This window comes from Struthio camelus, chromosome Z (genome assembly GCF_040807025.1).
Source record: "Struthio camelus isolate bStrCam1 chromosome Z, bStrCam1.hap1, whole genome shotgun sequence".
Taxonomy (NCBI): domain Eukaryota; kingdom Metazoa; phylum Chordata; class Aves; order Struthioniformes; family Struthionidae; genus Struthio; species Struthio camelus.
The window spans coordinates 11,683,105-11,702,626 of NC_090982.1; the positions used below are offsets into that span (position 1 = coordinate 11,683,105).

The 19,522-nt window shown below is 39.7% G+C and overlaps 1 protein-coding gene across 2 annotated transcripts in view; it reads right to left on the reverse strand.

Annotated features, from left to right (window-relative positions):
- The window catches only part of GAK (cyclin G associated kinase), a 78,544-nt gene that overhangs the window by 52,586 nt on the left and 6,436 nt on the right, over positions 1–19,522 (reverse strand). For both annotated transcript variants that reach the window (XM_068926784.1, XM_068926783.1), the window contains exons 2-7: positions 11,024–11,085; positions 9,541–9,600; positions 7,468–7,582; positions 6,944–7,086; positions 3,711–3,836; positions 2,507–2,596 (exon numbers count right to left, since the gene is read on the reverse strand). In XM_068926784.1, the coding sequence (XP_068782885.1) occupies positions 2,507–2,596; positions 3,711–3,836; positions 6,944–7,086; positions 7,468–7,582; positions 9,541–9,600; positions 11,024–11,085 (596 nt within the window). The remainder of the gene's footprint in view (positions 1–2,506; positions 2,597–3,710; positions 3,837–6,943; positions 7,087–7,467; positions 7,583–9,540; positions 9,601–11,023; positions 11,086–19,522) is intronic.

A 19,522-nucleotide genomic window follows, 5' to 3' on the forward strand; every position in this document is an offset into this window, starting at 1 on the left:
TAAGTTTCTGTGAAGACAGTTTTTCTTATATTAATCTTGCTAACAAGAAAACAGTTTGACAGATTACGCACATGAACAAGACAAAACTCTGATGCTTGAGGGGATGACCCCAGGAGGATAAGGAAACCCAGCTCTCCTTTCTGAATTTTTACTGTCATTCATATTCTGTATTAGGAATAAGCATGGCAAATACATTCTATGACTTCAGAGTACTCTGAAAGAAACCAGGATTAACACCAAAAAAACAGTGCACTGAAAGTAGGCTAGAAAGTTAGGAAAAGTATCAAAAATAGTGGTTAAAAATCAACATCTTATTCAGTAATCTTGGCAGGAAAAGGAATGAAAAAAATGTTACCACCAAAAAAACTTGTAATTACACTGTTAAAATTAGTCTTAAGTCACGATAAATTACTCAACTCACTGGAACGGTAGAAAGCCCACTGAACTACAGGAAATTGTGTTCGGGATGAGCACTAATTAGTGACAAGTGACTGACAAACAGAAGTCTTTTACAAGACAAAATGACAAAGGAAAATTATTTCTTCCTTATCTGAGGATAATCCTTTTTTTTTTTTTGTGAAACAAGCTCATAAGTCCCTGTTATTTTTTGTCAGGCCAGCTTGCAGACAATAAGGAACAGACTTATGATGAAGAGTTTTATGATAGAGGTGTGTGAATACTCCAAATAACTTTCTGAATGGAATTAAACTACATTAAATGAGGTGCTCATTCAGAATTAAAAGCTACGGCATGTCTTGCACAGAGAATAATGTTTTACAGGGTATTAGCAAGGAGAACTCTGAAGTTTTGCTTCTTTTAAATATATTCCAATTTCCAAACATTTCTAGACATTTGGAAAATCAGAAATATATGAGAGGGCTTGCAAACTAAAGAATAATTTAAAGGGAGAAAAATCTTTATGACAAGGTAAAGCCTGTCATGCCATTTCAGTCAAATTCCATAAAATTCCAGGGAGTCACATTAATTAGAAAGAAACTGAACTAAAGGTCTTTAGTTTCAGGTTTTTTTATTCTGCAAATCTCCCAACTTTGGTACAAAATCTACAGAAAACAAGTGAATAAGTCAGAGAACCTCTGATTTTTTAGCCAATATCCAGTCACATTCCCGACTGGAAAATCTGTATGGTTGGTAACTAACGTTTCATCTAGGCTGTAGTTCTTTGCAAGACGTCTATCTCCTTTGTATTTTTAAGCTCACACAAGACAAGCACTCAGATAGTAACCATATGAGTCTTATTTGTTCCATGTGCTTTCTTGGAGAAATTATTTTGTTTCTGCTAACCACAAACTACAGATCATTTATGCTTTCTGAGATGGGGTCATATTCTACTGCCAAATAAGTTTGTATGTTTTCACTGAACCCAAGGAATTAAGGAAAAAAAAAAAATCACAAGTTTCAAAGAAAATATGGTAAATGGTACTTAGACCTTCTGCCAAAGAGACAGAAAGGTCCCCGGAAACCTAATGAGTCAGCAGAAGGTAACTGCCACGTTAATACTAACAGATATAGATTCTAAACAAAAAAAAATGCCCTTTTAGTAGAGGCTTTTCATAAATGAAGTTCTAAGTTTGTGTTTAACTGCATCTGGTTTTGGTTCAGAATCCTAGTATTAAGGCATGCAATGTGACAGCTTTCAAAAAAACATATCTTGCTTGGTATTTCTCCACATGCCAGAAGGAAATAGCTTACAGTTGCAGATGGTGAATAAAAGAATGATCAGTATCTTATCACTAATTCAAGAAGCGGAATGCAGTTAGGTTCCAAATGAAGGCTTTTAAAGCACCAGCCATTACATTTTCTCAATTTTCTGTCCTTTGATAGCAAAAGTCAAGTCTACAACACAGTCAGGTTGACAATAGAGGTACCGTTGAAAAGCTGATACCTGCCTCTGTAAAAGATATGGAATAAACTGAAAATACCAAAATGTAACATCACTGGGCAGCACTTCAGTACTATTTCAGTATTACACAATTGAAAAAAAGGTGTTAGAAACTCCTCAGTCAGACCTATCTTCAACTCTGACTACAGCTTTTTTCAGTGAATCTTAACACTTGTGCATAGAGGCACTACCTGGACAACCAGTTTTAACTGAATTTAGCAACAAATTGTCCCAGCATTAAATGCACTGCAGAGCAGAAAAAGCAAAAATTTCAATCCAAGGAGTATAAATACTAAGGGTCTGTGGTAGCAAGCTCCATCTAAGGAACAGTTCTAGTGAATATCAAAGAAAGTCCAACGCTGTTTTTCACAGTGGAAGTCAAGTTGAAACTGGGAGAAAACCCTGAAGTCTATACCTCAAATTTAATATTTAGATACACAGTTCATGCTATTTAGCTTTATTTTGACATAAGAAACACTTGCCAACCCACACTACTTTTAGTGTCGGAGTTTTTGTATTTAATCAACCAATTAAGATTAAAAGACTGTAGAATCAGCTTTGTTATGACAAAATCAGCTACAATACAAGAAAAGCAAAGTTTCTTACCCAAATGTCTTGTTTTTCACCAATTGGAAAATTTGAGTACAAGTCTATCATCTCTGGTGCTCTGTACATTGGTGTGGTATTCCTTGTAATCTGCAGAAGATGAAATTTCTTAAGTATTAACTTGAATAATATGCTCTAACAACATTCAACCAAGAAAACAGCTGTCTGTGTAGAATGGATAGCACTAACATTGAAAATGAGTAGGAGAAATACTTGTCAAGGCAGAAGCCATCAATTCAAACCTGCAATAGTCACAGACGCTTTGATATAACGCTGGATAAAGGTTGTAAGATTCTTAACTACACTTAAATAGCATGCTGATCTTCAAGAGTCCTTCCAAACTGCAAAGCAAGTAAAGCTAAACAATAAACTAGGATGCAAATGTAGGCTCCAGTGGGTGTTTCTCACTTCTTCACTACACTTAACAGCACACACAAATCCTAAGAGTTAAACTATGTTCATAATAATCCCTAGAGAAGAGACCTTTTCCAATACCCTTTTGCATGCACTATACAATAGAACACCAACTTGACTTTTCCAGAAACCAGCGGATTGCTCTCTAAGGGTCCTAACAGGAAAGGATGAAGTGACTCATGATATCAGAGGCTGCCCATGTATGAATTTGAACAGTTACTGTAGTTCTCTATAATCAAAAATCTGAGTCCAGGTCAAGTATTACATTAATCGGCATTACTTTCATCTCACAACTAAACACACATGCAAACAAATTTGCAAAACAGGAGAAAGTTTTTAATACTGTCACTGTTCTCCTAGGAGCAGAGCAACACTTTCTACTCAGCTCAGCAGACCTACTGCTTCATTATACACCACACAGCTAAGAAAATCAGATCAGAAGTGGGAATCACTTAGGCATAATCAGCTTTCTGCTAAGAGCACAATTAAAAGTAGCTCTACTAATTGCATCACATTTGATTATTTCCATAAAGTACAGAGTGAACACCACTCAGGTTCCAGCATTTTTTATATGCCGCTACAAAACACAAGCTATGATTGTAACTGCAGACAATGTTTGAACTCTCTGGCAACACATATAGAAAAAAAAATAGAGCTTTATGAACAACACTATGACCAAAACAATCCTTAGCTGTCTTACAAGACCCTAGATTAGGTCAAGATCAGATTAATGTTAACAATGGAATCCACTGCCAATATTTTAGAATTAATTGCTTTTAAATATTCTCACCTCTTCTTCAACCAATGCTCTCTTCTGTGCAGACCAGTTGTAGTCAGGATAATAAGCTATAGTTGTAGCGCTACCAAAGTCACAAAGTTTAATTGTCCCTTGATTACTAATAAGCAAGTTTTCCACCTGCAGAAAGAAGCAGAGAAATAAACTGAAAACATCTCATTTCTGAACACTAACATACGCACTTTTAAGTGTCAATTCACTCGTGTATAGGCAGATAAGGAATACTTTATTGTAGCCCAGAATATTTGTGTTTACAGGAACGTAAGTATTTTAGACAACACTATACATAAAATATGCATAGTAGCAATACAGCCAGTTTTTAAAGGACGTATCAAAAATACTTAACAGCAGGAAGCATCCAGGACAGAGTAGGAAATAAACCCCAGGAAATAAAAAAATATTTTATTACTACCCAACTATAGACTAGCTCTCCAAACAACCATTTGCAGAAGCAAAATCTTGGAATCTAAACTTTATCATGCATAAAACTTGAACACTGTCAGCTTAACCATAGCGGGGTTGAGGTTAGGGCTTCTGTGGAGACAAGTTAAGTAGGAAGGTAGCAGTAGAGCAGCAGGCTGCTGGAGCAGACCCAGAAAGGGGTAGCCATGACACTGTGAGAAGAAAGAAGCCGGCTACTGAGCACCATGCGCTGTCCGAATAGGCCGTCTTCATACCATCCCTTTCCTACTTCCTAAAATAGTGTCATTCCTGGATTAAGTGAAACACTGAGGAAAATGTTGCAGGGGAGAAAGAAGAGTGGGTGCTGGGCAGGAGTGCTGAGGGGTCCTAATCACACAGGGGTTGAAAAGGAACAGAAATCCAGGTCTCTGCATGAAGTCAGGTAAAGGGGCAAAGGTTAAACAGGCCCATTAGTAACATTTCTACACCACACCAGATGTGGTTATCTTCCCTTTCCTCCTCAAAACCACCATACCACTGGACTCCCTTCTCTATCCTCCACTTTTGAAAACACCTTACTGGCCTCCCTTCTATTTCGGGGAAAGATTTGGAAAGGGCAAGCGTACTTCTTCCACCATAAAATTAATTCTGACTACTCTGGAGGGACATACAGCAAGCTCTGTTAATGATGCTGTCTGAGCAGCAATCTGATTTCTCTGTTGAACGTCCTTTGCTTGCCGCTATTTACAATGAGAAGGGTGGGCATTCAACAAATTCAATTAAAACACTAAATAAAATGGTTACACTAAGATTAGAGAAGATCAAGCTACTGCGCATACAGAATCATGCTTTGTGTGGTTTTGGGAAAGGCTGCTACTAATTTAAAACATTTCAACTGATTATTCAGATTCTAACAGGCTATATGATCTGCAAATGCAGTACATGGCATATCCCCTAAAGGGATTCAGGAAAAAAGGTATCCTACAGTTACAAGCAAGAGACAAACAATAGGCGGACAGAAATAGCCATCACTATGACGCTGAGTTTGCTTTAAGATGCACTGTACAGTTCCAGGGATCCCAATATCTTCAGTCAAGATAATTTAGAAAAAATTTTCTGGGATGGATCTTATTTGAAGATAGAGTAAGATTTATTTAATTTTTTTTTTTTTTTTTAAACAGAAGATATGTGTACATGTTTCCAGGGGGTAATACAAGCTTTACCTCAGAAGAGCTAGAACTCTTAGTTTTCTATGCTGCTGACCTAAATCCAGGTTTCTGGAAAGTGTACTGCAGCTAAGTGACCATGCAATAACACTAACTCCTTACTATGGTAAGGTCTCTGCCTCCTGCAGCACAACAGCCAGCATCATTCTGCCTTCCTTTGCAGCCTTTAGCACAAAACTAACATGAAAATAAACCACTGTCTCCTTCCATATCTTTATTTGTGCAGAAACTTCTATGAGCAGGAAAAAACAGACTTTGAATTACAACTCTAGCTCAGCTGTAACACACCTGAAGTCACTTCTATGGAACTGGCTACGTAAAACGTTGTGCATGCATCCATAAATAGCTGTTACCCTCTCTTCAGATAAGGGATGCATCTTTCCTACAAGCTTTTTTAAAGGATCAGCTTAGAGACCTCAAAAAGAGTACAAATTCCTACTCTAGAAAGAAGTGGCATCAAAAGGTTTCATCCCAGCTTAATCAAAATTTCTTCAGCATGATCTAGAAGCCAGCTCAATGGTACTGAGAGAAAAGGAGTGCTCCATTATCAAATTATATTTACACTAAGGTGTTATGTCAATCCCTAACATCAAGGCTTCCAATAGAAGTATTCAAAACTTAGCACACCCTTGGTTCTAAAAAGTAGTAATTTCCCTTTCCCAAAATAATCCAGTATATGCTTATTTAAGGAGGAACAAAATTTCCTTTTCTTATAATCAGATGACACCAGATAGATGCACAAAATTCAGACATTGATTTAGGAAGAAGAATCTTCTTTCTCTTATGTAGTTTGCTATGGTTATGAATACCATCCCTTTCCACTAGGATCAAGTGTACTTGTACTATAGCACTTGTACTATAGGGCTCCATCACCTGAGGCACAATGTACATGAACATCAGTCCCTAACCTCCAAATATAAGATTCAAATACAGAAGTCATCCATTCAAATCTCCAAATTTGCTAAAAGGACAACACTGTCTACAGCGTAACCCTATAGTATGGTGCCTTCTGTATCTTGGTAAAGATTAACAGGATCAAACTAAAGATCCACAAATTATGTCTGCTACATTTCAAAAGCAAAGTTTAAAAAAAAAAAGAGCCCTAAAAGTAAGTCTTAAAACTATAGTCATTTAAATATTTCCGCTTGCTACACATTCTCAAAGCTAAGTAACCTTTCATTGAGAATTTGACATCACCTTCTCTTTTCCTTTATAGCTTTGTACCTCTTCTATTTAGAAAGCCTGCTTACCCCCAGAACTGACCTTCAACCCAAGAGTCAGAAGCGTTTAGTTATTCTATCAAAAGCAAACTAATTAAAGGCTAATTTAACCAGCAAACCATGATATATTACTTTCCTGTCAGCTTGTTCAGATGGAGTAGTAGAGGTACTAACACCACATGTAGATGGAAGAGAGCTATCTGAAGAGGAAGCGTTATTTCAGTCATGTCCTTCATTGACAGCCAGAATTCTTGGCAAGACAATAGGCACACGCTATATTTAAGATCTTCCACTGTGTTTGATCAGCCTGAACACTTTTTCAGCCTGACAGGCTCCTTCTGTTTAAAAATACAGCATTAATCTAAATGTTTTAATGCACCTTTAAATCTCTATGAATAATAGGAGGCTTCTGTTTATGCATATGCTGCACTGCTCTGCAGGTCTGATAAAAGATCTTCAAAACTGTATCACAGGAGATGGGTCCTTTCAATTCTACTTTCTTTAAGAATTCCACCAGCTGTCCTATAGGAAAACAAACAAATTCACATAAGCACACACAGAACACCACAAATTCTGAAAGCTTGCCATAAGTACAAAAAACACTCTGCTCATCACAGAAAATTCACAGCGCATTGTTTTAATATTTCAGATAGATGTAGCAAATCGACACTGACTACTGAGCCAATGAAAATAACACTGTTAAAAAATATTCCTTTTTCCCTTTCCCAGACCAGTCTCAAGCAGTAAGTACTTGATTATCCCACATAAGATGAGGTGGAACTGTAGCCCCACTGAAGTATGCTGCCTTTAAGAGGCATTCCGAACTTCTATGCTGTGAGGCAAACTCGTGCAAAAGAGCTGTCAGCGGCAAGGTACACTGCTCAGAAAGAAAATTAACTCTACCTTTACATAGTTCAGTCAGCAGAAGAAACTCTCCCTGTCCCGTGTCTGATTCTTCTTTTCCTATAGATGCAGCAGAGCAGAACTGCACAACGTTGGGATGACCTGAAAGTTTTTTCTGAAAATAATTTATTCAAGGAAGACAACTACCAAGCTTATTGATATTGCCTACAGCACGTCACAGATATCTCATTTGAAATGTTTCCTCACAACTGCAGAACGCATCACAGCTGTACTTAACATACCAAGCAGAATAAGAAAATCCAAGTTTCAGCTGGAAAAAAGATAACTTCAAGGCAAGGCACTGACAGTAATATAAAGTCAAAATAAAACAGTGAAGAAGAAAAATATCCTTGTGATTAAGATTCTGAGGAGTGGACTCCATTCCAGGCCTAGTTACTGCTTTTTTTCTTTTGAGAAAGACCACAAGGCATTAGCGCAAGTAACAGAGACCTTTTAAGTATCAATCTGTTCTCTAGTTGACTGATCAAGAAAGGGCCATTGTACTAACACCTGTCTTTCCAAAAGTAGTATTAAGTACAACTCTTATGTTTTAATTCTAATTAAATAAAATAAACACATAACACATAAAAGCTCTGAAAGACTGGGAAACGTCCTCTCCCATCATAAGCAACTCTTCACACCAAAACCTTTATCAAGTTTTACTTTCGATTCAAAAAGTCAAGGTATTATTTTTGAACTACATAGACGAGAAGAATTTAAGTGAGCTCAGTTCCTGCTAGTGCACATTGTGCTACATGCATTTGTATTTTCTGCTACTCATCACCCAAACCAAATAATGAGACTCATGCCTGGGATACATGAACACACACTGCTTAAGATGTATTCACCAGCTCTGGGAAGACAAAGAGAAGACAGCCTAAGAACTAAGCTTTAAAATAGAAAAAAAGCAAGATGGATCCACCAATTCAAATAAAGGAATTCAAAGTACTATTTTATGTTTTATGTACCCCTTCACAAACTTGTACTTCAAGGGCTGCAGTTAAGTACTTTCATTTCACATCTCTATCTTGGACAATCAGCAACATTGAGCCCTCATTCATGTTGTGCGTATGTTTTCATGTGCCTGAGCTGTGAAAAACTGCTCAAAGAACATTGTTATTCATGCAAAGTTCATTCCTAATAAGATGCGGTCAGAGTAGCTAGAAATTGTACACTGTTTTAGTACTCAGTTCGTTCAGTATGTATTCATTTCAGTGAACTCCGAATTTAAGATTTTTCTAAACATTTTAGTAATCGTATAAAGAAAGATCCAAGTAAGCAAAGTTCTGATGATGACAATGGTTCTTCTGGTAACTCAAAAATGTAGCTGAATACTCAGTGGTAGACAAAAATGAACAGTACTCCAAGGCTGCACGCTGACTCATGAAATAAACGGAGGGTTTTGCAGAGATGCTAGGGAGTAAGCATTAAGTTTACTAAACCTAAGGACTGAAAAAGCTCTGAGGTTACGTTACGCCCTATTGAAGCCATTGCTATAGAAGATGAAGACGACAACCACCATACCATGGGATACTTCTCCTTGCTTCTGCTATATGTATCCTACTGAAATAACTTCCTGGATATTGAGCATTACTTTTTAAGCCTGTAGTAACTAAAGCAGAAATTAAGAAACATTGATAGCAAAAAAAAAAAAAAAAAAAAACACTAAGCAGTCAAAAAAGCAATAAATCCAGCACACGTGGGGAAGTCTTCTTAAAACCAAAGGATCAACTGAGTAGTCGTAAGGTCTCTTGAAGGTCACAAGATTCTGCAAGAAAATTCAAGTCAATTTCGCTCCTTGCCAAAACAGCACATGAAAAGGTTTACACTAGTTACTAGAATCATCCGTATAGATTAAATGCTCGCAATTTTTGAGGAACTGACTTTGCTGGAACATTGGTGTCAGATTCATGATAGATCAGGACTAAGATCTTCCTCAGAATTAAGTCCTCTTAACTGCTATAAGGCATGTAAAGAAATCAATCTACAGAGCAGTCAGTTGTGTTCTCAGAAACATTTGACCATTTGACAGACTTAAATTTAAACATCTAAGTATGTTCCAGAAAAGGATACCATAAAACAGACTTCCTGAATGATGGCTTTGTTCTTTTCTTCTTCATTAGACAACAATCGCTGTCAGAAAAAAGAATATTTGAGAAAATTTAGGTATTAAAGAAAAACAACGCACATGATTTTTTTTTTTTTTTCAGAACACAAAGGATGATCTGGGGACCTTCAACAGCTGATTGAGCAAACAGGATATAGTGCACAGACATACTGCCACAAAAGCAACAACCAGCTTTCCATTTATCTGTACCGCTCAGGTTTACAAACAACTAAGTAGTTGTAGTCTTTATTATCTACAAAGCAAATGCTTTCTGACAGTCTTCTATTGTACAAAAAAACTGCCTCTCTCCTTGCTCCAGCTTTGTGCACGGACAAGGAAAAATTCCTCTCTTCTCTCAAATCTTTGGGAGCAACCTTTACTTCACTCCAACCAAAATGTCTCCAAAAATAGATAGTCCAACTTTTTACGGGTAGCTGACTAAGCAGCAGTGAAATCAAACACTGCAAATTCCAATACCGTTTGGATTTGGAGTCCACACGTTTGAACAGGATCAATCTGATTACTTCCTTCAGAAGTATTAGGTTTAGGAACTAGGGGAAGGATACTTATGTTTCACGTTTTATCTATTACTTTAAATGGGTGAAAACACCCACACCACATACTGCAGTAACAAAACGTGACAGTAACCACACTACTTTGAACCTGAAAAGAAAAAACAAAGCAAGCCATTTTTAGGGGTGGTAAAATACCTTCTTACCTCCCCCATCTCTCATACTGTGCCCTTCCACTTCCTCTTCAAGACAGTTTTTTCCACGTAGCCACAGAACACCCCTACTCCGAAATGAAGTCATTTTGTGGTGAACGCTAATGACAAGTATAAGGTTTTTGCAGCAACGTATGATACAGAGTAAGCAACTTTACCTTATTGTCCTCTCCGTAATACTCCAGTTTTTCAGCTGCTAACATTATTATTCTAAGCCTTCAGAACACAAGAATCCAGAGGAGTGTTTCTGAGAATCTCAACTGGCTAGCTGAACGTTCAATCAGTAAGTCAAAGTGAGGAGCACTAGTTCTAAGACTGCTGAAACTCTTATTCTGTAAGTGCAAAGGTAGGTTAATCAACAGGCTAAGTCTGCTTGTGAGGAATGAAAATATATTCCTTTCCCCCTCTTTAGATAACTAGGAAAGATTTTTTTCTTCCATTCATTAAAAAAATTGATCGGGGCAGGTCATGAATTTCTAGACAAAATTAAGCCAAAGGGCACTAATAGTGCAGTTCCCATCTTTGGCATCCAAGTATTAAATATAGAGCACTAAAAAGAATGTCCCTCCTAAATATGGGTAATTTGTCCTGAAAACAGCGCTATATCTTTCTGGATTTCCCCAAGTGACACGTTCAATGGCATGCATCAAGAATAAACTGCCATGCTAAAGCATCAAGTGACAAGACAGATATTTCAGTCTTGCAGTGAAATAAACTCACTTTACCTTCAAAGCATAATCCTTGCCACTGCCAAGATCTTGAGCTTCATAGACGAAAGCAAAACCACCTACAAGAATAAGGTACAAAATTAAATCAGTTTAAATTTGACCATTCAGGTAAAGTAATCATTCCATTATATTCTAGCAAAGCTAATACATGGGTTCTTAGAACCTTTGCCAAATATGATGCATGATTATTTTAGCTTCTTGCCAATAACAGTGAGTAATCTACATATAAGAATTAAAGTATTCTCAAAGAGAATTTGCTTTCTTTTGCTTTAGAGCTACAGTGACTCTTATATGTTGTTAATCTGCATATGCAGATTTTCTACAAAGTAATTAATGCAGATCCTTATCAAACCGAGATTCAATACTGCAAATATCAGAACATGGGCAAATGCACTGATTTCAGTTAATCTACTTCTTAGCTGGGAACTCCTTTTACAGTTAGGCTTTCTAGGAAAAATAGCAACAATCAAAGGAGATAATCCGTCAAATACGAACTCCTTATACTTTTAGAACAATTCCCATGTTTCAGGCTGTGCATTAAAAGCCTACAGCATTTTCAAATACCAAAGTACATACTTCCACGGCTACGTAAAGCGTAAAGTCGTTACTAAATTGCAATTTATCATCCCAGATAACATCATTTTCCTGCAAACTCCTTTTGTCAGAACGTCTGTTTAATCAAACACCACAAGTTTGCTTAAGAACACAGGACAAATTTATAAAAATTAGAAAAGGATTCAAAAAAATCATATCTGCTTGGTTTCCTCATTTATTACATATGTTAATCTGTTTTCTGGCTGTATCAGAAGAACATACTTGTACAATTCTACTGTACCTTGTACTATTCACTTTAAAGAACCTAGTATCATTTCCATTTCTTCTGTAAACATCTTTCTTGTTGTTACATCAGTGTGGTTGCACATTTGTTCTCCATGTATTCCAGACTATCCCTGGTGGAATAACACCCTACCAAAACAAGTGGCACCTCAACAGGATTTCCTTTTCCATTCCTTTTGGGTACAAATTCAGCTTCTACTCAACTACACAGGAACCGCCACAGCACTTAAGGCGTCACTCACCTACAAAAAATTTCACTGGCTAAAAAAGCTAAGAGACCAGGGTAAGTGTGAAAAATAAAACACCACAGGCAAGAAACAAGTTGACAAGGCACTTGTTAACAGATGCAGAATGTGAATCAACATAGTCACATTCATACTCAATACCTTTGCTTTGGATGAGAAGCGTTAACATAAGGTAGAAGTACACACAGTGTTTGCTCTGCACAATTCAACCAGACAAAAGGCCTTTCAGGCACTACTTTATAAACAGCTTTATATCAAAAATCAGCAATCAGCCCTCAGTTTTCCCACTTTTTAGCCCAGTTAGAGTTCCAAATCATACTGCTCAGTTAGTAGCATCAAAACCAGGAACTGAATAACTGACATGTTCCTGGATATTGCCTTTGTTTTTGGTATCTTGAGGGGGATTCTACACAGGAGCGGCAAAAGAAAAATCCTGATAGCAGGGGGATCAAGGAAAAGTAAAGCAAACAGCCTGTGGACTACAGAATAATCAAAAATGGGGAACACCAAAGATGACAGTAGCCATCTGCACATTAATTCAGTCCCGCCATACGTCACCAGTGCTTGCCTGTGGTTTTCCCACACAGACCAGAGTGAACTACCAGGCTTTCAAATAGCCCGACAGATTCAAGAGGATCTAAGCCACATGCCACTGTTTCTATTAAACCGTGAAAGGAGTGACACAAGTAGAACACGCGGAGTGGCCAATGTCCTCCACAGTATTTCCTGTTTGTTCATTTACTTTGAATTGCTTTCAACAATTCAAACCCTAAATCCTTTAGTGCAATAGTATTCTGGTTAACAATTACAACCATGCACTAGCATTTTGGGTAGGTGATGTGGCAAGGGCTGGAGACAGAATAAAGTCCATACATACCAGCATCTTGAAGTATCATCTCAAGAGACTTTGCTCCTTTATGAAAAAGAGCACATACAAGAAATTGATTCTTTACAGCGCTGGGTCATGAATACCATTCTACAGATTTCACAACACTGGTGAAACAAGCAAGATCATCCATTAATTGTTCTTGGGCCGAAGCCCACTGCTGCTTGTGGACAATCGCTATACGTTTTTGTTGCAATGTCATGACCCTAACAGGTCTTATTCAGTAAGATTTCCACAATACAAGCTCTTCAAATTTCTATCGCATGGGATCAGGGTATATAATGTATACCAGTAGTTATACAGAAGAGATTGTGTGGTGGTGGTGGTGGAAGCCAGTTTTTTGACTGTTTTTACCCATCTGTTCTCTATTGCCACAGACAGATGTTCCCAAATTTAGCACCCATTTTCCCAGTGAGTTACAAGCCCTCAGTCACAATCACTATATCCACACCAGTCCCTGTACTGCAGAGGTGCTGCCTCCACATCCTCCTCCTTGTTCTACACAGGCCCCCAGTCCACAGTGAAAGTACTTCAGGCCCTACACTAGAAGATAGGTAAGAATTAAAGGATAGATTAACATGGCCTGTTTGCTACAGGCCACCTGATCAGGAAGAGAAAGCAGAGAAGGCCTTCTACAGACAGCTGGAAGTAGCCTCATGTTCACAGGCCCTAGCTCTCATGGGGGACTTCAACCACCCTGGTCTCTGCTGGAAGAACAACTCAGCAAGGCACAAACAATTCAGGAGGTTCCTACAGAACATTGATGATAACTTTCTGACATAGGCGATGAAGGAGCCAAAGAGGAGAGGTGTGCTGCTGGACCTTGCAATAACAAACAAGGAAGGGCTGGTTAGAGATGTGAAAGTTGAGGGCAGCCTTGGCTACAGTGACCACAGAACTGTGCACTTCAGGACCCTGTAAAGAGAAAGCAGGGCAGTAAGATTGCAGTCCTCAACTTCAGGAGAGCTAACTTTGGCCTCTTCAGGGACCTTCTTGGAAGAATCTCATGGGATCGGGCCCTAGAGGGAAGAGGGGTCCAAGAGAGCTGGTTAATATTCAAGGACCACTCCAGGCTCCAGAACAGTGGGCAAGAACTTGAGCAAAGGGAGCAGGAGACCTGAATGGATAAACAACGAAATGCTGGCGAAACTCAAACAGAAGACGGAAGCGTACAGGAGACGGAAGTAGGGCAGGCCACTTGGGCTGAATATAGGGATGTTGTCAGAGGATGCAGGGATGTGATGACAAAGGCTAAGGCCCATTTGGAATTAAATCTGGTAAGGGATGCCAAGGACAACAAGGGCTTTGTCAAACACATCATTAACGGAAGGAAAACTAGGGAAAACGTGGGCCCTATACGAATGGGGTAGGAGCTCTGGCAACAGAGAACACAGAAGGCAGAGATGCTGGATGCCTTCTTTGCTTCAGTCTTTACTGCTAAGGCCAGCCCTCAGGAATCCCTGACCTAGGAGAGCAGGGAGAACGCCTGGAGAAAGGAAGATTTTTCCCTTGCTTGAGGAGGATTGGGTTAAAGATCATTTAGGCAAACCTGACATCCACAAGTCATTGGGCCCTGATGGGATGCACCCACAAGTGCTGAGGGAGCTGGTGGACATCACTGCTAGGCCACTCTCCATCATCTCTGAAAGGTCATGGCAATCAGGAGAGGTGCCTGGGGACTGGAAGAAAAACAAACATCATCCCAGTCTTCAAAAAGGGCAAGAAGGAGGAGCCAGGACACTACAGGCCTGTCAGCTTCACCTCCATCCCTGGAAAGGGGATGGAACAGCTCATCCTAGAGGCCATCTCTAAGCATGTGGAGGACAAGAAGGTGATCAGGAGTAGTCAGCATGGATTCAGCAAAGGGAAATCATGCTTGACCAATCTGATAGCCTTCTCTGACGGAATGACTGGCTGGGTAGACGAGGGCAGAGCAGTGGATGTTGTCTACCTGGACTTTCGACACTGTCTCTCATCATATCGTCCTGGGCAAGCTCAGGAAGCATGGGCTAGATGAGTGGACAGTGAGGTGGACTGAGAACTGGCTGAATGGCAGAGCTCAAAGGGTTGTGATCAATGGCGCAGAGTCTAGTTGGAGGCCTGCAACTAGTGGTGTCCCCCAGGGGTCAATATTGGGTCCAGTATTGCTCAACTTAGTCATCAGCGACCTGGATGGAGGGACAGAGTGCCTCCTCAGCATGTTTGCTGATGATACAAAACTGAGAGGAGTGGCTGATACACCAGAGGGCTGTGCTGCCATGCAGAAGGACAAGCCACCTCCTGAAGTTCAACAAAGGCAAGTGCAGGGTCCTGCACCTAGGGAGGAATAGCCCAGTAAGCACCAGTACTGGCTGGGGGTTGACCTGCTGCAGAGTAGCACTGCAGAGAAGGACCTGGGAGTCCTGGTGGACAACAACGCAAGAACAGCAACACATAACTTAACGCGTGAACAGCAACGTGCCCTTGTGGCCAAGAAGGCCAATGGTCTCCTGGGGTGCATTAGGCAGAGTGTTGCCAGCAGGTCGAGGGAGGTGATCCTGCCCCGCTACTCAGCCCTGGGGAGGCCTCACCTGGAGTACTGTGTGCAGTTCTGGGCTCCCCAGGACAAGAGGGACATGGAGCTCCTGGAGCGAGTCCAGAAAAGGGCTACTAGGATGATTAAGGGACTGGAGCATCTCTCCTATGAGGAAAGCCTGAGAGCGAGAACTCTTCAGCCTGGAGAAGAGAAGACTGAGGGGGAATCTGATCAATGTGTATAAGTATCTGAAGGGGGGGGGGAGGTGCCAAGAGGATGAGGACAGTCTCTTCTCACTGGTGTCCAGCGATAGGACGAGAGGCAGCGGGCACAAAATGAAACACAGGGAGGTCCATCTGAACCTGAGGAAAAACTTCTTGACTGTGAGGGTGACAGAGCACTGGGACAGGTTGCCCAGAAAGATTGTGGATTCTCTTTCCCTGGAGATATTCTGTCTGGACACAGTCCTGGGCAATACCTTGTAGGCAACCCTGCTTGAGCAGGGGGATTGGACTAGATGATCTCCAGAGGTCCCTTCCAACCTCAACCATTCTGTGGTCTTCATATGAATCTAACTATTTCTTCTTTTTCATTTTAACCACTGTGCAACCTGCCACTTGAAGAGATGCTTCAGGATGTAAAGTTAGGGGCTTCAGGTTAGCACAAGTGTCTAGAACACAAAGTCACTGCAGTTAGTTTTCAGGGAGGCATAGGAGTGCAAACTGGTGACAGCACAGATCACTGAATAGTTATTCTGCAAATTCAGCTAAGCTGTGTACATAGCCAGAAGGGGAGTAATCTGAACTCAGTTTCAAGTATATATCTTACTAATATTACCACAAATTCCAAAATCCACAGACTCTACATATGCGAACTCCAAAACATGCTATATTCAAATACCTCAAATACCTTCCTCAAAATTATGTGTGAAAGCATCTATGCATCAGAATGAATACATCCAATGAATCCAATCCCACCATCTCCAAGGGACTACTGATAAACAATCAAGTTGATCAAGTTTCTGAAGGTGGCTTTGGGCCCCAGAACCACTGCTAGCTTTTCCAGCTATTTCAGCTGCTTTAATAACCCTTCCCTACAAGCCTCTCCTCCAGTGAGGAATGTTTACTATACTGACCAAATGGCAAAAATATCATTAAGCTTAATGCTGCTGAGACTGATGTACCAAGGAATCAATCTGTCCTTTTCAAAACTAAAATTAAGAGATGCTATCACTTAAGTCCTCAAGAATATCATACTTCATCTTTTTGCAAAAGAACTTTTCTTCTTCCATGGGGTCCTCTCAGAATATTCACAGCCAGCCATATTCACAGCAGCCTTGAAATCTGCAGTCTTTCAGATAGCAAATAATCCTAAAATTCATGCCTAAAGCTTAAGCACGTTTACAGAAGTTATGCAAGTTAAGTGTCTCAATGCAAAGCCTGTTAACATTCGGAATCGCGGTGCCTTGACTGTCTTAAAAATGTTTTTGAAAATACTGCACAGCCAGATGCTGCTTCAGAACAATTGGAAAGGTTTAGAAGCTCTTTACATTCACCTGCTGTGATCAGCCCACAGTTTTTCTAGAATTAAAACCACATCAGTATTTTTCCAGCACGACTACCCTGTGATGTTTCAAAGTAAAAAGCCAGATCAGTTGGACATTCAGCTGGTCATGCTGGGTGAACAGCAAACAATACTGTTAGATGTGTTACAATTAGCCAGTTGATTTAGTGTTTTCTTACATTATTAAAAGCCCTTTTTAAAGGGGCAAGTTAGACATTAAAATTTCCACAGAAAGACCAATTTATCAGTTTTATCACTTACAGGCAGTTTAAGCTCATTCCCCAAACCAAAAATAAGCAATGAACTATTCATTCACACAGTAAAGCTTTCACACAGTAAAATAAGCTATGCTAAAGTTCAATGACTGCTAAAAGCTGAAGAGAAAGGCAGGAAGGATTAGTATTACTTATGCAGCAAGATCATACAGTTTTTACAGTGTCATTACAATAGTCATCTGAAGGAAACAACTTTATTACAACAGTGATAGCTTGAGGGCACACAAGTAGCTTAAAGAACGCACTTTTACTCCAGCTACTGTACTTTAAAAATCAAGTACTCGAATACTAAATGCAGAGTTAATATTGGACTTTTCAGAACCTTTTGGAGTTTATTTCAGGCTCTCTGACCAATATACTTTGGGATATAATTTGCAAAAATGCAGGGGAAAAAAACGCAGGGGAAAAAAATGCAATTTCACCTGTTTAACAACATCTACAGAGGATTTCACTGCCAATAGCGTCGGTCAGTGATCACACCCCTACGTCAACATACCTTTATAAATATCCTTATAGTAGACCCAAGTGATTAAAAATGAGGGAATGAAAGTTGAGACTGGACCCTCTAATATCAGTTTCATTTCACAGGGCTATAAGAACAGTTCTGTTTTGGGTGTTTTCATTGGTTATTTCCTCTCCTGCAAACATCTGCAGGTTGTTCTTTTTTCTAAGTTAGTTTTCTGAGGCTTTTTAAAATCAGCAAAGCATTAGATTTCCACACAGTGGTTATCAGCTTATGCACTCCTGCAAGGTATTGTCCTGAGACACAAATTTACCCTTTTCAGTGTTGAAGTATTTCACAGTCCATTCCCAGAACACACTCTCAAGGGTTGCCTCAAACTACTATTTTCTGCAATAGAAACTATGGCAGAAAAACTGGTTTTCTTCCTTTTCTGTGGACACAAACCTATATGAAAGAGGTACACTATACAGCATGACACCATCTCACAACACAGCAGTAGCCAAAGGAGTCTACAAGTCAGTCTTGAAACCAATCTTGCTTCATCCAAACCAGATTCAGAGGATAATGTCCGATGAGAAAACTTACCAGCCCTGACCTCTCAAGTCCACATAAAAAGGGAGTCTTATGACTCCCTTTGAATCAGGAACCAACCTTACCTCATTTGCTGCAGTAGTCAGCTCCCTGTACTTGCTCTTCTGCCACTACAGCCCGAATGCATCGTTCCTGTCAGTCTTTCTCATTACCCTCTTACTCACATTAGAGGATCCTTTATTTTCCAATCAAGAGATCTGCTTTTTCCATAAGCTTAAACCTGGGCATCTCAATACCAAACACATTCATTGCACTACAAATCCCTGTGGATGTAAAACTGTGCTCAGAAGTTCATTTCTTTTTTATCCTCTACTTTCCCTATCTTCACTTATCTTTTCAGACAAGCTGTTTCAGAAAGGACTCTCTTCCTGCTTGTCCATTAGTGGAGCATCTAATCTAAAGGGACATCAACCACAAGAAGAAACTGCTTGCTACTGCAAGGCATAGTTTCATTACACACTTACTAGTCATGAGAAAAGGACGATGTGAGTAGCTTCTTAATTTTAACACCTGATATGATTTGATCCTCAAACACTGCCCAAACTTGTTTCCTTATCAATTCTGAGTTGACCATGTTTTGATCATTGCTCAAATGAAACATTAATTCTAGCCTGGACTACAATTTAGCACATCCTACCTGAAGGTGGACAGATGCTTTTCCAACAGAGTATAAGCAACATCCTTAGCCAAAGGGGAAGAGATGCTCTGACTTTGCTGCCCAGCACAGATAAACATTTATTTTTCGAAGTCCAATCACATATTTCCGGACAACTTGAAATATTCACTACCCTACAAGTAAGAACTGCGGTACTTGACATAGGCTTTCATCAGTAACAATGCTGCACTGCTTCTTGGAGAGGTCCAAAAACCTCTCTACAGGCGCAATACAGTGACTGTGAGCAGGAAAGCTACTGGGTCAAGGTGCTTTGACTCCAAGATTCTCATCTTTTTCTTGCTTCTGATCCGTTTGCCTCAGATCATGTGCAGAGTAACTGTCAGCTCACCCATTATTTCACAGAATGCTGTGACCTGCTCCTTTCACTCGAGATAGGCCCTCTACCCTTCATAGTAATTCCAACCCTCTGTCACTAGATCAAAATAGCATTCCCAAAAACCAGACT